The sequence below is a fragment of the Formica exsecta genome, unplaced genomic scaffold (genome assembly GCF_003651465.1).
Source record: "Formica exsecta isolate Colony F162 unplaced genomic scaffold, ASM365146v1 scaffold500, whole genome shotgun sequence".
NCBI lineage: Eukaryota > Metazoa > Arthropoda > Insecta > Hymenoptera > Formicidae > Formica > Formica exsecta.
This window is the reverse complement of record NW_021852243.1, coordinates 570,974-587,747: the sequence shown is the minus strand read 5'-3', so window position 1 is coordinate 587,747 and position 16,774 is coordinate 570,974. Positions and strand designations below refer to the sequence as shown.

At 31.1% G+C, this 16,774-nt stretch overlaps 3 protein-coding genes across 7 annotated transcripts in view; 2 read left to right on the top strand and 1 right to left on the bottom strand.

Annotated features, from left to right (window-relative positions):
• LOC115241598 (ankyrin repeat domain-containing protein 50) overlaps nucleotides 1–5,264 on the top strand; it is a 91,994-nt gene extending 86,730 nt beyond the window's left edge. For 2 of the 5 annotated variants that reach the window (XM_029817425.1, XM_029817424.1), the window contains exons 10-19: nucleotides 215–536; nucleotides 622–868; nucleotides 969–1,152; nucleotides 1,257–1,473; nucleotides 1,574–1,798; nucleotides 2,053–2,294; nucleotides 2,497–3,032; nucleotides 3,366–3,494; nucleotides 3,743–3,920; nucleotides 4,330–5,264. In XM_029817425.1, coding sequence (XP_029673285.1) covers nucleotides 215–536; nucleotides 622–868; nucleotides 969–1,152; nucleotides 1,257–1,473; nucleotides 1,574–1,798; nucleotides 2,053–2,294; nucleotides 2,497–3,032; nucleotides 3,366–3,494; nucleotides 3,743–3,914 — 2,274 coding nt within the window. In that variant the 3' untranslated portion in view covers nucleotides 3,915–3,920; nucleotides 4,330–5,264. The remainder of the gene's footprint in view (nucleotides 1–214; nucleotides 537–621; nucleotides 869–968; nucleotides 1,153–1,256; nucleotides 1,474–1,573; nucleotides 1,799–2,052; nucleotides 2,295–2,496; nucleotides 3,033–3,365; nucleotides 3,495–3,742; nucleotides 3,921–4,329) is intronic. The other 3 variants (XM_029817426.1, XM_029817427.1, XM_029817428.1) reach the window with 3 other exon arrangements.
• A 149-nt stretch (nucleotides 5,265–5,413) lies between these two features.
• Nucleotides 5,414–10,211, top strand: LOC115241602 (excitatory amino acid transporter 3-like). Its single transcript, XM_029817431.1, has 9 exons — nucleotides 5,414–7,017; nucleotides 7,238–7,415; nucleotides 7,758–7,800; nucleotides 8,007–8,049; nucleotides 8,310–8,493; nucleotides 8,696–8,929; nucleotides 9,012–9,203; nucleotides 9,337–9,471; nucleotides 9,609–10,211. Exons 1-9 carry the CDS (start codon nucleotides 6,777–6,779, stop codon nucleotides 9,742–9,744), a joined length of 1,386 nt encoding a protein of 461 aa, XP_029673291.1. The 5' UTR covers nucleotides 5,414–6,776; the 3' UTR covers nucleotides 9,745–10,211.
• LOC115241601 (aldehyde dehydrogenase, mitochondrial) lies at nucleotides 9,936–16,461 on the bottom strand. Its single transcript, XM_029817430.1, has 8 exons — nucleotides 16,268–16,461; nucleotides 13,291–13,536; nucleotides 11,767–12,013; nucleotides 11,302–11,636; nucleotides 11,074–11,211; nucleotides 10,824–10,988; nucleotides 10,548–10,705; nucleotides 9,936–10,453 (listed from the first exon to the last, which is right to left on the bottom strand). Exons 1-8 carry the CDS (start codon nucleotides 16,361–16,363, stop codon nucleotides 10,306–10,308), a joined length of 1,533 nt encoding a protein of 510 aa, XP_029673290.1. The 5' UTR covers nucleotides 16,364–16,461; the 3' UTR covers nucleotides 9,936–10,305.
• Between the last annotated feature and the right edge of the window lie 313 nt (nucleotides 16,462–16,774).

Genomic DNA, 16,774 nt, shown 5'->3' with positions numbered 1-16,774 from the left:
TATATATATATATATATATATATTAAATCGTGTCGTAAATATATCTATCATTTCGAGGATTCTCGATTGTTTTATATTGAATGGAACAAGTTTATCGTTCTCTAGATGCGACAAAATGATTTTAACTAAAGGTGTCAAAATGTGATTACGAATGAGAATTAACTTATATTATATTAATACATTATATTAAACATGTCAATTGCACGTGTTGCAGGTTGTCACGATACTTTTAGAGCGCGGTGCTACCGTGGATCACGAGGATAAGGATGGTATGACTCCATTATTAGTTGCCGCGTTTGAGGGTCATCGAGACGTTTGCGATTTGCTTTTGGAATTTGATGCGGATATGGATCATTGCGATGTCACCGGGAGAACGCCTTTGTGGGCGGCTGCGAGTATGGGACACGGATCGGTCGTGAAGCTCTTATTATACTGGGGCTGCTGCGTTGATACTATAGACAACGAAGGCAGAACCGTTCTCAGCGTGGCCGCCGCGCAGGGCGGTACGGACGTCGTAAAGCAATTACTCGCTAGAGGTAAAATTGATTTAACAAGCGCAAGCGCTGCGTTGTGCGTATGATCTGTGTAAGTGCATAAAGAGATGTAATTTCTTGACATAAGGCCTAGACGAGCAGCACAGAGACAATTCTGGCTGGACCCCTTTACACTACGCGGCGTTTGAGGGTCACATCGAAGTTTGCGAGGCGTTATTAGAAGCTGGCGCGAAGATCGACGAAACAGACAATGATGGAAAAAGTGCTCTTATGCTCGCGGCGCAGGAAGGGCACACATCGTTGGTAGAAAGATTGTTGGAACATCACGGCGCACCTATAGATCAGCATGCCCACGATGGTAAAACTGCTTTAAGGTAATGCGCTAATGCTTTATATAAATAAACAGGATTGAAATGAGATATAAAATGAGATCAGCTTATATTTTCTTACATATATTGTCTCTTGTATTTATAGATTAGCAGCCCTAGAGGGACATTACGACACCGTGAAAATATTATTATCTCGCAATGCTGATGTTAACGCGAAGGATGCTGACGGAAGGAGCACTCTATATATACTTGCATTAGAAAACAGATTAGCTATGGCGAGATTTCTGTTGGAACATGCGAGCGCCGATGTAGAAAGTAGAGATTCAGAAGTTAGTAATTATCGATTTCACATTTGAAAAAGAAGCTTATAATTATTATTTTAAATTGCACAGTCACAGTAATTAATAATAATTAATATATCTGTATTTTACAGGGTAGGACATCATTGCATGTAAGCGCTTGGCAAGGACATGTGGAAATGGTAGCTTTGTTACTAACGGATGGTGGAGCTAGTGTGAATGCTTGCGACAATGAGAACAGAACGCCACTTCATTCGGCCGCTTGGCAAGGACACGCAGCAATCGTCAGGCTGCTCCTGGAACATGCTGCCACTCCTGATCACACTTGCAATCAAGGTGCAACGGCTCTAGGTAAAGTCAGCCATGAATAATCTATGGCTGTACGAGTGAAACTAATAACGATTCTGTAAAAACGTTTTTTATTAAACTTTTATTGAACTTTTTCTATCAGACAGGAATACTTTAGCTGATAAGAAATTTGTAGGTATTGCCGCCCAGGAGGGACACGAGCACTGCGTCCGGGCGCTTTTAAATCACGGAGCTGATCCGAATCATTCCGATCACTGCGGACGAAACGCCATTAAAGTAGCCGCTAAAAGTGGTCACGATACAGTTGTCAGGCTATTGGAAGAACATTCTGCCAATCAACGCAGTTTGAGACCCGGCATCAATGGAGGTTATATAATTGATATTCTCTTTATTAATTCGTATAATCAAATTTAGGAAGTAAATTTGAGAAAGAGATAAAGATATTTATTCCATTCTATAACGAGAAATTATAAATTTCGAAGTTATTTTTCTAAAATCTTCTAATTCTTTGATATAAATAATATTTTTGCACATTTATTTTTCTTTTTAATTTATCATTGATTTATAATTTATAATGTTATAATAATAAAAGTTGAAAATAAATTCTGTTATAATTTTCAGGAGGTAGCAGTAGTGCTACTTCTGTAACATCCAATTCGACGGCTGAGACCAAACCTTCATCGGCAATCCTAAATCCTCTGTCTACGCAATACAGTCCAGCGGAATCACCAGATTCCACTAAGCGACGCAGTTGCGTTTCTCTAGGCAACAATTCGAGCAACAGCAAATCGAGCAGTAACTTAACTGGCAGCACTAAGAGCGATCAGGGAAAATTCAATCAAAACTCGATGGTTAACTGTCAGGTAATTAAAGTACATGATATGTATATACAAGTAGGAGCAACTTTATGTCATTTGGCAATCACAAATAAAATTTTATATATTATTTTATATATATAGTATAATATTTTACTTGTGTTTTGCGTACATCTCCTTGCTTCAAGGAAATATCACGACCTACTTAGCTTATCGAAAATTTGTCATTGTTCAATTTTCATAATTTTAGACGCCATTATCTTTTACGCAACAACTACAACAGTGTTCAAGAGGAGCAAAAAGTCGACCACTCAGTAAACTATTGTCACCCTTGAAGAGCGAACCACAAAGTCCGATATACGCTTCACCACCACATTCTCCGTTAAGCGATAGTCTTATTCCTTATTCACCTACAAACACGAGTCCACCCAGTGCTCAAACGGCCGCTAACGTGATACAGAATCAGCTGGGTGTATCGTTAATGGCGGCAAATCCAAACATGCCATACAAAACGCAGTCGGGAGGATATAATCATATACCAATGATTTACGAGCCGATCAAGATCAAAACTGAAATTATCGACAGAAATAACATTAGTAAACCGTTTGAATTAACGAATGAAATGTTAGGTTTGAGCATTGGGAAAGATAAGGAGAATGGACACGAGGAAAAACGAAATTCGGCAGATACGCATTTTACACGAGATACTCATATGAGAATAATATTGGGAAATAGCGGCGCTGGTGTTGGTAGAAGCGTCAAGCACACCGATCACACACCTGGAAGGTAAGGAATTGATATAGCGTGAGCATTTTTCTATGCTAAAGTCCTAATTGTTTATCATATCATACAATTAATAATATCATCATAAATGTGTTTTTCGTTCGTCTATCACATTCAAAATGCACCACATATCAGAGATCACAAATTTGTTTGAAGTACATATTCACGAAATTCAGCAATGCAAGAGTATCAGATCACACAGATATGTCATGTACATTAATCTTATGTTTCATATGTGTATGTCATCTAAAAGTCACATGTACATAATTCCATCTTGTCAATTAAAATTTTATAAAGCATACTTATCATCTTAATTTTTTCAATGCAATTCTTTAGACTTTACAGAAATCACAATGGTCGTATAAGGAAGACACACCGCTTCATGAGCGATAGGCTTTCCTTCCTTTTTCAACCCTCCCGAGTGAAAAAAGATAGAATATGTAGTCAAGGAGGACATACGACAATGTTAGACATATATATCATGCTATGTATTAATTGATTACTTTAAATGTACAGCTGATCAGAAACACAGACATATTAATGATATATATAATGAAAGATACTTTCTTTTCTAAAATCTTAATATAAATATTACTTTTTTTCTCTTTAACTTGCATTTAATTTCTCACGTCAACTCTTTGACAAAACGAAAAAATTTATACATATATGTTATTTGTAAACGTTTCATAAAGTGCTACTATATTACATTTCAGTGCAGGTAATTTAAAGCCAAAGCGTAATGGCTTGGTATCCAATCCAGCCATGAGATTAGTAGCGGGAGTTAGAAATGGAATTGAGAATGCCACAAATAGAAATAAGCCTATCACAACACGTGTAAACGGATTCCAGTGGAAGACAGAAGCGCGCAAGGAAACACCCTTGTAGGGACAGGTATTACTTATTTATTCATTAACAGTTTTATACAATTTACCAATTTTTATACAATAAGGAATGCTTTGCAATAAGAGCTATAACTTTACAAAAACAAATATCTTGACATTTCACACACTTTCAAGTTGTCTGAGAAGTATTTTGTCAAAGTTAACACTATATTTATTCATTATAGGACAGATATATATTCTGAAATTTCAGAAATTTAAAAATTTATTTTGTTATTTTTTAAAAATAAGTAAAGAAGAGAGCAATTATGGCATAAAAAGAATTTTAATATTTCTGAGTAACTATTTATATATGTTGCCACATTTCACATAATAATAAAATCAGAATGAGTATTAATATAGAGCTATATAAAATAGCTATATAGAATAAAATAAAATAAATTTTTTTCATGTTAATATAGGCTGTACATTACGGATTGTCTCGGCGAAGAGCCGGAAGCCAACATCGTGGATGGCGATCTGTCGCGAATAAAAAGCGAAAGTCAATAAACAAATTTTTCTCGGTTTATTTGAGCAAAATCAAATTACCTCGAATAAGAAGGAAAAGAAAGGTGGAATGAATATTCTGATATAGCGTGAAATATCGAAATCGCGTAGCACACAAAACCAAATATTAATTTGCATAGGGAAAGTATATAGACATAGATATGTAAACTCATGAAACATGACTTTGTATAAACATAACGTTAACGAAATTATTTACTGATCTCACTAATATAATATAATGCACATACATATATACATACATTCATATTAGGTGTATGTATGTTTGTATGTCAAAATACTTATTATACAGGATATATTACAAATGCTGCCCAATCTCTTAACCGAGCTTAGAGAACAAATTACTACTTCTGTTGTAAATATTTGGTTCGCAGTCGAAAATTAAAAAATTTATTAATTTGCTAAAGTTTGTTATGGTAGAAATTGAACAGCCTTTGAGAGATATATACTGTATATATTTATAAAATCATTATTAAAATTTTGAGAAGAAAGAGAGAAAAAGAAATCTTAGTAGCGATGTTAATGCCGGTAATGCAGGTTAGATGATAAAGTTTAACGATGAAAAATTCTTCAGAAGACTGGATGCAAACGGAATGCATATGTGATCTTTTAATGGATAACTTTAAACCGAAGAAAATGTGTATAGATATGTATAAATTATATTAAAAAAATTAAAGATAAAGTATGATAATATGGACTCATTACAAATACGTAAAGTTATGGCCTGAAAATGAGGAACGTGTGTAAATACAAATCCCTCGTAATGTTTCGTGCAACATATTTATTATACTGTAATAGGTGCGAAATAAATAAAAACTAGGAAATATTAAACGCAATTCCGGACGATTTATTTTTTATCGCAACTGCCATCAGAACCGACTTTCTGCATAATAATTACCAAGATATAGTGTGATGATTTGTAATAATGATGTTATCACAAGAGAGATGCTTTTATCTTTAAAAGAAAAACTGATTAAACTTATTATTAAATTGAATGATGAATAATATACACTCTCATATATATAGATCGTGATATTAAAACTATCTAATTTTTTCTACATCATAATAATGATAATAAGATATTTTTATCTAGACGGTTATTTGTTTCGATCTCTTGAGGCTGTTTCCTAATTATCCTATTATCTTATTTGATATATTTTGCTGTTCGACGGTTTTTATGCTCTTCTTGGCCTATCCATCGTGCAAATCTTGCTAAAGCTATTGATATCAGCAACTGGATCAAATTAATATAATGTCTATAACATATTAGTTTTTGCTCGAACGCGCGTGTTTTTGATTTAGGAAAATATGGGATAAAGAAGGAGGATGGTAAATTACGACCGGTATTAAGATAGTATCTGCAATCCAGTTGTCAAGTAGGTTTGTTAAAATAAAACATTGATAAAGAAGAAGTCTCTTGTCTTAGATAATATATGTCTTGATAAAGTCTTTTAAGATAGAGTTTCTTGATATCGTTCAGTACTCTAATTAAAAGCTTAAAGCCTTCAGCTCTTAAGTGATTTCTGTAAATAATTTATAATTTGTATAATGTGAATCGAACTTTCATGTTATATCACTTTAATGTATAGTGTTGGATAAATAAAATAAAGTGTTATACGCGTTTTAATTCATATACGAGGTAAGTATATTTGTAATTAGAATGGCTGTATTACCCATTCTCACTTTTTAAATCAATTTTAAAAATACAGATAATTAGAGGCCAACGCTAAATGTAAGCAAGCAAGATATTTTTCTGAGTATTATTTGCAGTGTAAACATGAACATTTGTTAAGCATTTATTTTCAGCCTAATTACGTGATGTTTTTAGACAGTATGAACAGTGTTTAAAATCTATCATTTAAAAGTGTGATGCATGCATAACATTTAATATTTTTAATAATAATTAGTGGTTTTTAATTATCAGAAATATCGATAACTCGCATACTACTACACATCTTTAGATCTTAAACCGTTCTATATTTGTTTCCCATTCAATGTTTCCAAATACTAGCGGATCTTTTTTGCGTTTAACTCGCGTTGGCGTCTAATTAGCTTCGATTTAATTTCGTATTTTCATCACTAGTTCACATACTTCAATTGCGATTTTACAAAATTTATTGTGTATAAAATACACACGAATATTCTGATAGTAATAGTATGTCCGCAGATTCTATTTTTTTTTACAAAAAAAATACTTTTTATAAAACCTAATAATTTTAAACTCTTAAAAAATTCGTTAGATTATAGATTGTCCTCCGATTCTTTTGAATTATAAAATTTAATTCTTACAATTAGTTATTGTTATTGCTATAATACAGCACGTTTTTTAATAAAATCAACTACAATGAACAATTTGATGCTTTCCCTGTCGAAACATAAACTGATAATATCGACAATGGTCGGTGTGACTGCCGGGACAATATGCGGTATGAGTCTCAAGCATTATAGTGAAAAATCGTGGTCTGATCGAGACATCATGTATCTCAAATTTCCTGGAGAAGTGTTTCTCAGAGTGGTGAATTGTTTAATATTACCGCTTGTTACGTCCAGTATTATAAGTGCTACTTGTAATCTCAGCAAATCTGGTAAGTGTTCATATTGATCAAATTTTTTTTTAAATAGGCAATCATTTGTTTAGCTTTCTCTAATATCTTTTTAAAGAGGAATTAAAAAGATAATTTATACATATATATATTTATATATCATCTTTATATGTATGTATTATGAGACATTTCAGAAAAAAATTGTACAAAAAGAGTAATATGGATAAAATATGACTTCTTAGAATTTATTATAATTGCATAGGACCAATTGGATTGATGGCATTATACTATTATCTAACGACTACTACAATTGGAATAATTTTATGTGTTATACTTGTTGAGACTATTCGGCCGGGCGAATTAATGAGAAATGAAAACATTATTGTGTCGACGTCCACAAAAACCTTTATGACAGTAGACACAATTTTAGATTTATTTCGGTAATTGAATGAATTTAATCGACAATTAAACAAAATCTCCGTTATCACATTTTTAGAACTTTTTTATTGAAATTAATATGTATATATTTTCGCGAGGAAGTATAATTTAAAATAAAATACATAATGTAATAAGAAGCGAGCTGAAATCATTTTCAGCTCTTTTTTCTGCAGATCAGAAATAATTTGTTTGAAAGATAAAAAATCGTCTGTTTACGTTTTTTACGAAAAATATATGAAAGTTCTTTACTTTTTTAGTGTTTACAAATATTTTGTAGAATAATGAAAGAAGTCTCATTTGTAAAAAAATCGCATATATATTTCTTTTTTTTCATATTATTACAGTAATTTGTTTCCTGAAAATATAGTGCTCGCATGCATGTATCAGGTATGTTTCTTTACGATTTCCATATGCACATATATGATTTGCAATATTTAAAAAAGTGTGTGTGTGTGTGTGCGTGTGCGTGCGTGCGCGCGCGCGCGCGTGTGTGTGTGTGTGTGTGTATATATATATATATATATATATATATATATACACTTTTTTAAATACTGCAGATATATATATGTATATTTGTTTCTTTTTTATTATAGTATCAAACCATTCTGGAAAAACCAACTAATGCAAATACATCAGGTACTACATGATTGCATCTTTTTTCTTGCAGCCTTTTATCTTTTATTTATAAACTTGTAATCGTCTTTTCTTCAATTAAATTTTAATTTTTAAGATATAGTTAGAAAGAATTGTTTAAGTATATGGTCTGTGTAAATAAATGATATTAAAATGAATGATAATGAAAATATTAATTGCTATCTGTAGCTAAACCGTCTAGCATATATAGCATTAATATTATATATTTTTTGTATAACAACTAAAGATATATTTCAATACAGTATCAATAGAAGAATGGTCCATAACAAGCGAATATGTGGCAGGCACAAATGTCTTGGGTTTAGTATTTTATAGTCTATTACTGGGTCTGGCAATTGGAAATATAGGTACAAAGGGAAAGCCATTATCAGATTTTTTCAATTCCCTGACTGATGTTATGATGAAAATTATGAAATGGATAACGTTGTACGCATCACTATTATATTACTATCGAATTAGAGATAAATTTAAAATATTCACTCTACTAAATTAATCTTATTCCTTCTGTAACTATCCATATTTATGTAACTTTTTAATAACAAATATTTTAATAATAATATATAAAATTATACAATATATTATACATTATAGATTCTACGCATTAATAACGATAACATTTTTTGTTTAGAATAGCACCGATAGGCGCATCATTTCTTATCGCTGGTCGAATTCTGGAAATCGATGATTTTAGTAATATGATAAGTCATTTAGGATTTTACATTTTAACCGTGTTTATTGGTCTGATACTGCAAGGTTTTGTAATACTACCCTTCCTTCATTGGATTATCACGCGCAAATCATCTTATAAAATTATATCCAAACTTGGCCCATCCTTTGCAACAGCTATTGGAACATCGTCAAGGTACATGACAAGATAAAAGAAATTATCGATATACAAAAAAAGTCTGAAAAAATTTTATTTTCTAATTAAGTATATAATCTAGCACAGCCACAGTTCCATACACAATACGATGTTTAGAAGATCTGGGAATAAATCATAAAATTACAAAATTTCTTGTACCAATTGGAGCAGCAATAAATATGGACGGGATAGCCCTATACGAAACTGTTGGAGCGATATTTATTATACAATTACGTGGATTACAATTTTCATTATTTAAAATAATAGTCATCAGGTTTGTGATAAAAAAAATGGACGCAACTGAACTATGACACAATAATGGTTGGAGAAATATTCTCTCGCATAAAATTTGGAAATTTTAAACGTTATATATAACTTTAAAACTTTGTTGTTTTTTCTCTTTTCAGTATTACATGTACAGTATCGTGTGTGGGTGCTGCTGGGATACCTAGCGGTGGTTATATGATGTTAATAATGGTGTTAAACTCTATAGGAGTACCAGTCGAAGATGTTACATTGATTATCGCTACTGATTGGTTTGTGTAAGTATATATAATGGTATATCAATAATTTTTTTTTCAATATAAAAGCAATATCTTTTCTTTTTTAAGGAGATAAATTTATTTAAAGAAATATGAATTATTCATGAGTAATAAAAAGGAAATGCTTTGTTTTTCAGTGACCGTTTTAGAACGACAATCAATATTATAGGCGATGCGCTTGGCGCAAGCATTATATCTCACTTTTGTAAAGAAGACTTAGAAGATGAAATGTATCCATTGAAAACAAACGTTATTTGCAATGTGCCCATATAAATGTTTCTGCATAATGAAGTTTGGAATAGATATGACATAGCATCATGTAGTAACAAGATTTACTAAGCATTGTGTAATAATTTTCTCGATCAAATTTTTCTTATAATGCTCATTGTGCTCAGTATAAATATAAATAATAAAGGAAAATTGAAAAAAGGGAAGAATAATATGCCATAGTATACATAATGTAGCATTATAAAACAGCTATATTTTTACAAAGATAAAAAATGTCTATTGTGCGATACATTTTTTTTTCATATGTCTGACCATTACATTATCAAGAGTTTAAATTTAGTTAAATTGATTTATTAAATGTAACTAAAATTTTTAATTTAAATATAGTTTAAATTACTATTGGATTATTGTACAAGTAATATAATTCAATTGTATAAATTGTAATTCTCATAATTGAATTATATAGACTTTTGTAGCACCTTTGTGTAGTAAAAATATAATAGTCTATGCATTACAAATAGTTTAAATTTATAATAGTTTTAGAATTTACGTAAAAAAATGTTTTTTTAAGTAAAAAATTTTTATGCAGAGACATTGATATAGTTTTTACGAATTTTTCTCATTTAGTTGGACAATTACACTTTTCACTTCTGTGTATGCCTGAAGACCATATTCTCCGAGTTCCCTACCATGTCCGGACATTTTATAACCACCAAACGGAACTTGAGGAATAATAGTATTATATGTGTTGACCCTAAACATAAAAATTAATAGAACGACGAGATTAATTTAAATCCTTTTTTAAATCACAATTTATCTTTTATACGATATTTTTAAACAAAACTTACCATACAGTACCAGCACGAAGTCCCTGCGTTATATAATTTGCTTTGTCGAGATCTTTCGTGAAGACTGCAGCAGCTAATCCATAATCGGTGTTATTAGCGCGTTCAATAACTTCGTCCAAGTCATCAAATTTTAGGATCTGTTGAACCGGTCCAAATATCTATCGACAAAAAGAGCATCATGTAGATTTTTTAATGAATATGTTACATCATTTTTAAATTAAATATAATCATATATATATATCATTTTTTAATTAAATATAATTTCAAAATGCTCACTTCTTCTGTAGCTATAGTCATATCATCTTTAACATCTGCGAACACTGTTGGGGCAACAAAGTATCCTTTATCGCCAACGCGTTCGCCACCTGTTATTAAGCTAGCACCTTCTTTTTTACCAGATTTTATCATATCCATAATTTTATTTAATTGCTCCTCATCAATCTAGTTAAATAAAAATGATATTAATTACAATTATTAATAAATTGATTAACATTGCTATATATCATCTGTATAAATTCGAATATACCTGTGGACCTTGTTCTATTTTCAAATCAAACGGATCTCCCACGGTCCTAGATTTAGCGCGAAGCGCGCTTTTTTCTACGAACTCGTCATAAATGTCTGCTTGAACAAAAGTTCTAGATCCTGCGCAACAACATTGACCCTAATACAAATATGAGAAAAACAAGTAAAGCATCAAAGAAAGAATGGAAAACTCAAATGGAACAGGATATTATATGCCAATATAAATTACCATATTAAAGAATAATCCAAAATGTGCTCCTTCCACTGCATAATTTAAATCCACATCCTTAAGAATGATATTAGGAGATTTTCCGCCTAATTCTAATGTAGTTCTTTTTAAATTGTTTATAGCAGCATTTTGATTTATTAACTTGCCGACCTCTGTAGATCCCGTAAATGCGATCTTATCAACTTTATTGTGAACCACTAATGCAGCTCCGGTTTTACCATATCCGGGAACAACATTGATTACTCCATTAGGAAATCCGGCTTCCTTGGACAATTGTGCTATATAGAGTGCTGTTAATGGAGTTTGTTCTGCAGGTTTTAGAATAACAACGTTTCCTATAAAAAGTAAAATAATAACTTAAAATTAAATTTCATGGGAAACTGACTTATTATTCCAAAGATATTGCAAGCATTTCGTTAATTACTATAATGTAATGAAATACATAATTTGTAGACTCGTGGTCACCTGTAGCTAAAGCTGGTCCTAGTTTCCAAGCCATCATCAGCATTGGAAAGTTCCATGGAATAATTTGACCACATACTCCTACTGGCTCGTGTCTAGTATATGCAAAGACTTTTCCATCAGCTGGTATAACTTTTCCATGATTCTTGTCGGCCCATCCTGCATAATATCTTAGCACTTGGACACTAAAGGGAACGTCCACATGATAAGCAGATGAATAAGGTTTACCATTGTCTAAAGTTTCTAGAGACTGAAATATATATAATAAAGATAATAGAATTATTATTTGTAAAAATCAAACACTATTTTTCGAAAGTTTGATCATTTTGGGCATAATCTGCCGTTCTAGGATATCGTAGCTATCTCGCAATCACCTTTTTCCGATTTTATCGATTTCATATTTGGATGATAAGATCGATAACGTCTCACGCGTTAATTATTATAATATATGTATATATATATCTGATTCTTGGAGATTGAAAACGGTGCGATATTTCATTGATCTCGAACGTTATCGCTGAGATAATATCTTAGAATTGCGGATGATAACCATACGTATTGTTTCAATCAATCATAGGAATCGTTGTTGCATTAATCACTCTTGTCTCAAAGCAGGCGATTTGGATTTACTAATTTGGGTCTATCGTCTTAAAGTAGAGGTATCTGAGTCGCAATCTTGAAACAATGAAAAGGAAAGCAAACAAACTCTCGTTAGAGATTTTTAGTTTTCAGTTTTGAAATTCAAATTCAGTGACTGGAAAATGAACACGAAAGTAAAAATCGCGTTTCTAGTAGAATTTTATTTCCTAATAAATTTCTATTTTTTGTTAGTTAAAATTAACGTCAGAGAGTTCATTTTATTTTTACTTAATATTACTTCAAATTATTAATTATATAATATCGATGCATTTTTTATTTTATATTACATATATTAACCGCATCATGTATTGTCATTTTTGTAAAATATTTTTATAAAACAAAATAATTTTCTAAAAACATATTGAAATTTTTTGCTTATGCGTCCTCTTTCCTAATTAACGGTTCAAATCTATTTTTCAAGTTTTACATACGATAAAGAATTTCAAAAAGTCTAGGAATTTAACAATCTGCGACTCGGCGGACGCGTGGTTGGACCGAGAAGTAATATTATGTAATCGTAATAATCGGTTAATTGTATAATAATGTAAATTGTATTAATTATTCGATCGTTTTTCTCGTTTCGATGAAACGTCGAAACGAGAGATTGCCACATGTGTAAATGCGATACAATTATCTCTCTTATAATCTTCTCAAGATATTTTCGTATTGCTTGACTTCTGTAGAAGGGCACGCAGCTTTAGATAAGGCTGCGTGCCTCAAATACACAATTTATTTTTCGATTCACTTTTTTGAAAAATTTCCGCAATATTTTATAATATTCGCTAACTTTTCTAACATTCTAATAAATATAAATATAAGAAAGAGAAAGAAAGAGAGAGAGAAAGAGAGAATATTATCATATTAAAAAATATTGAGTTAATATTTTACCGCAAGATATTTGTGATCACGCTCTATCAAATCTGCTAATTTGTTTAAAAGAACTCCTCTATAAGATGCATCCATAGTTCTCCATGGTGAATGCCTTTTAAAAGCCTTATTAGCAGCTTGTACGGCAAAATCAATGTCCGCGCTATCGCCTTCTTGTACTTCGGCGATTACTTCGCCAGTAGCAGGATTGATGGTGGGAAATGTCTTTTCATTTTTAGATTTGTGCCATTCATTATTGATAAATATCTGTAACAAAAGATATTTTTTTATTGTATAACGATAAACTTAATATATTTATACTATAAAGCAAGAATAAATGTATATGATTATGCTTTAATTATTTTAGATTAGAGAAAAATATTATCAATTATGTAATATAAATTAGATTTCTCATAAGAATTATTGGAACATAAAAGTGACTATAACTAAACAAGAAGACCAGAGATTTTATGTTTATATATTTCTTTTTATAAAATATTTTATAACATAAATTAACTGTTCTCTTTATTTCTCCAACTAAAAATAATGACTATAGATATCTGTCTCTTACATGTTATGAAATGCAAGTTATTAAAATTATTAATTTCTCACTATATATGCTATTGTTCCTAAATATTTTATTAAAAAAGAAATATCTACTATAGGTAGTTTTCCATATGTTAAACCTGATTAAATAACAGTGTGTTACAATCTTATTCTTAACTGATTATGATTAAAATTTCGTATAATTAGTGAATAAATCTTATTAAATCAAACTTCATTGCTCGAAAAAAATACCACAATTTTGATTAGTCACATTACTGACAAAAGAATAAAATGTCTCTGCAATATACGCGCGCGAACGGCTATCATATTCACGATTGAATTCAAATTATTAAATTCGAGCTTGATTGTTATGGTCTATTATCTTTATATTTAAGAAATAAAAATGCCATACACCATACTTTGCACGGCGATCAAATACTATTAAGTGAGGGCATGCAGATTTCTTGTCGAAAAAAAATGTATAACAGAAGTGATCTCTTACATAACGCAAAATCTATTAACATATATTAGCTAAATATCTTAATGTGTAATAAAATACATATATAATATATATGATTCATAGTATCATTTTTATGTTCAGCTTTTTACATTATTCATTTCAAAAGACGATGTTTCTCCAATCTCAATTTTAAATAAGATTTCGATTATGCAGTGAGATTTTAAGAAAAATTATTCTAAGAGTATATATTACATTGTATAAATTCTTTTCATATAAATTATGCTTCACAAACAATTGTCATGTTTTCAAAGATACTATAAAAATTAGAAAAATTAATAAATTATATTATTTAAAAAGGGACAAGAATTAACTTCTGTATATTTTTTTTGTTTGTTTATCTGCTGCTAACAAAAAGAACAAACTAAAAAATATGACAAAGCATAATTTTAAAAATGAAAAATGCATATTTAGAAATATATATATTCAGCTTAAATCATTATAAAAGTTAGTTCGCGTCAACTTAAACTAGTTATTTTTAAATTAACGTTAACTTATTAACTTTTTTATACAAGTTACGAGTAAAATAATTCATTAATATTAAAGTCGTGTGAAAATGATTGATTGTAATGCGAATATTTCATTTGTCGAACAACAAGTATGTGTCGCTGTTGGATAGATAATTAACTTTTAACTTTATAATAAGTAAATAATTTTTTAACTTAATTTTAAATAAATTAATTTTCGTTTAAGTAACTTTTAATGTAAACTTAATTAATTTTTTAAGAAAAGAAATTAACTTACCCAACCCTGATAAGAAAATGAATTAAGAAATGAAGGATTTATAAATATCAATAAAAAATATTTCAATGATATAGATAAAATAGATACAGATATTATACTACAGTAATGCGGCATTTTCGAACGCAAAAAAGCCACGAAAAAAAACGAAACTATCCTTCTTTCGAACAAATTTTAATTTTCCGAAATAAATGATGCACGAATATGCGTAAATGAATGTATTTAAGGCTTCATTTTTATAATGATAAATTTACGAGGTTTGATCGAAAAGTATGCGACTTTATTTTTTTTTGCGTCAATCAGCTGTAGCTCGGTGACGGGACTAGTGCAGCGTGCAACCTTAAACCTTATTGCACAGCATGATTTTTTGTCAGACCGCGTAGCGCGTAGCCCTTCAATCGCTGCTAGGCAGCCGTGATGGTTGCACATATATTTATCAGGGTCCGCCGCACTTCGTGTTTCCAGCTAAAATGATCGACCGTGTTCTGCAAAAAATCTGTATTAAATTTTGTCAAAAACTTGGTGATACGCAATCAGAGACAATTGAAAAGATACAAAATTGAATGACAAAATTTAATGCGGGATATCGAGTCTGTAATTCAAGTGAGGGTGAAAATTAGCACAAAAATGAACGAATTTACTAGAAAATTTATAATTTCATTAAACCAAGTCCAAACCTAGTCAATTTGCTTATTTTTGTAATTTTTACCCTCACTTGAATTACAGAATCGATATCTTGATTCTTTATTGAACACGTCATTTTAGCTGGAAACATGAAATGCGACGGACACTGAATATACGTGCACTACGCAGCTGGCAAAAAATCATGTACACGTGCAGTAGTCATGCTGCGCTAATCCTGTCACCGGGCTGCAGAAAAAAGAATACGGTCGGATATTTTTTGATCAGATCTCTATTTATTATATAATCTCATATATAATAAATGAGCGTGTGCACGTATGTATATTCTTCTTCTATTGTGGTTTTTTTTTTTTAGCAAAAAATGTGTGTGTGTGTGTGTGTGCTCCAACAAATAGTGCATGTCATCTATCTCCGAGATATATCAGAATTTTTTATGATAACCCATCATTGATAAAGGGGATATAATGTTTGTTTGACGTCAATTATTGCAAAATTATAAGATACGATTATAATCATTTTTATATAGCAACTTGCGCGAATTTCAATACTTACACCAGTGTATAAAATCGGCGGGCTTACATCCGGAGCTGGCAAAGTTGCGGACGAGAAACATCGCAAGTGTTGACATTTTTTCAATATACGCAACATGCCGGTGAATAATGTTTACGCGCAAAAGGAGTGGAGGAAACTGTGAGAGATTTGTTCGATAGGGGCTCGGAATCATAGACATAGTATATCTAGACCGAGCGTTTGCCTTTATTTAAGGAGTGGGGGTAAAGATGCACGTAGAAAAGGACATACTCTGTTTCGTGCCCCTTGCGTTCTCTCTCGCTCGCACGTAGCATAGCGTACTCTTTCGCGGTCTAGATATACTATGTCTATGGGACTGCCTTTGTTTCCCGATAGAAAAACATGTCGGAAGGAAGTAAGAAAGAAAATCATAGTTGCCTCTCTCTTGTGAGTAACTCTGCTCAAAAGTGCGCATGCACGGCCATGTGTGTGTACACAAAGGTATGTATACTACAGACACGATGCTTATATGTGTAGTTACTCCCAAGA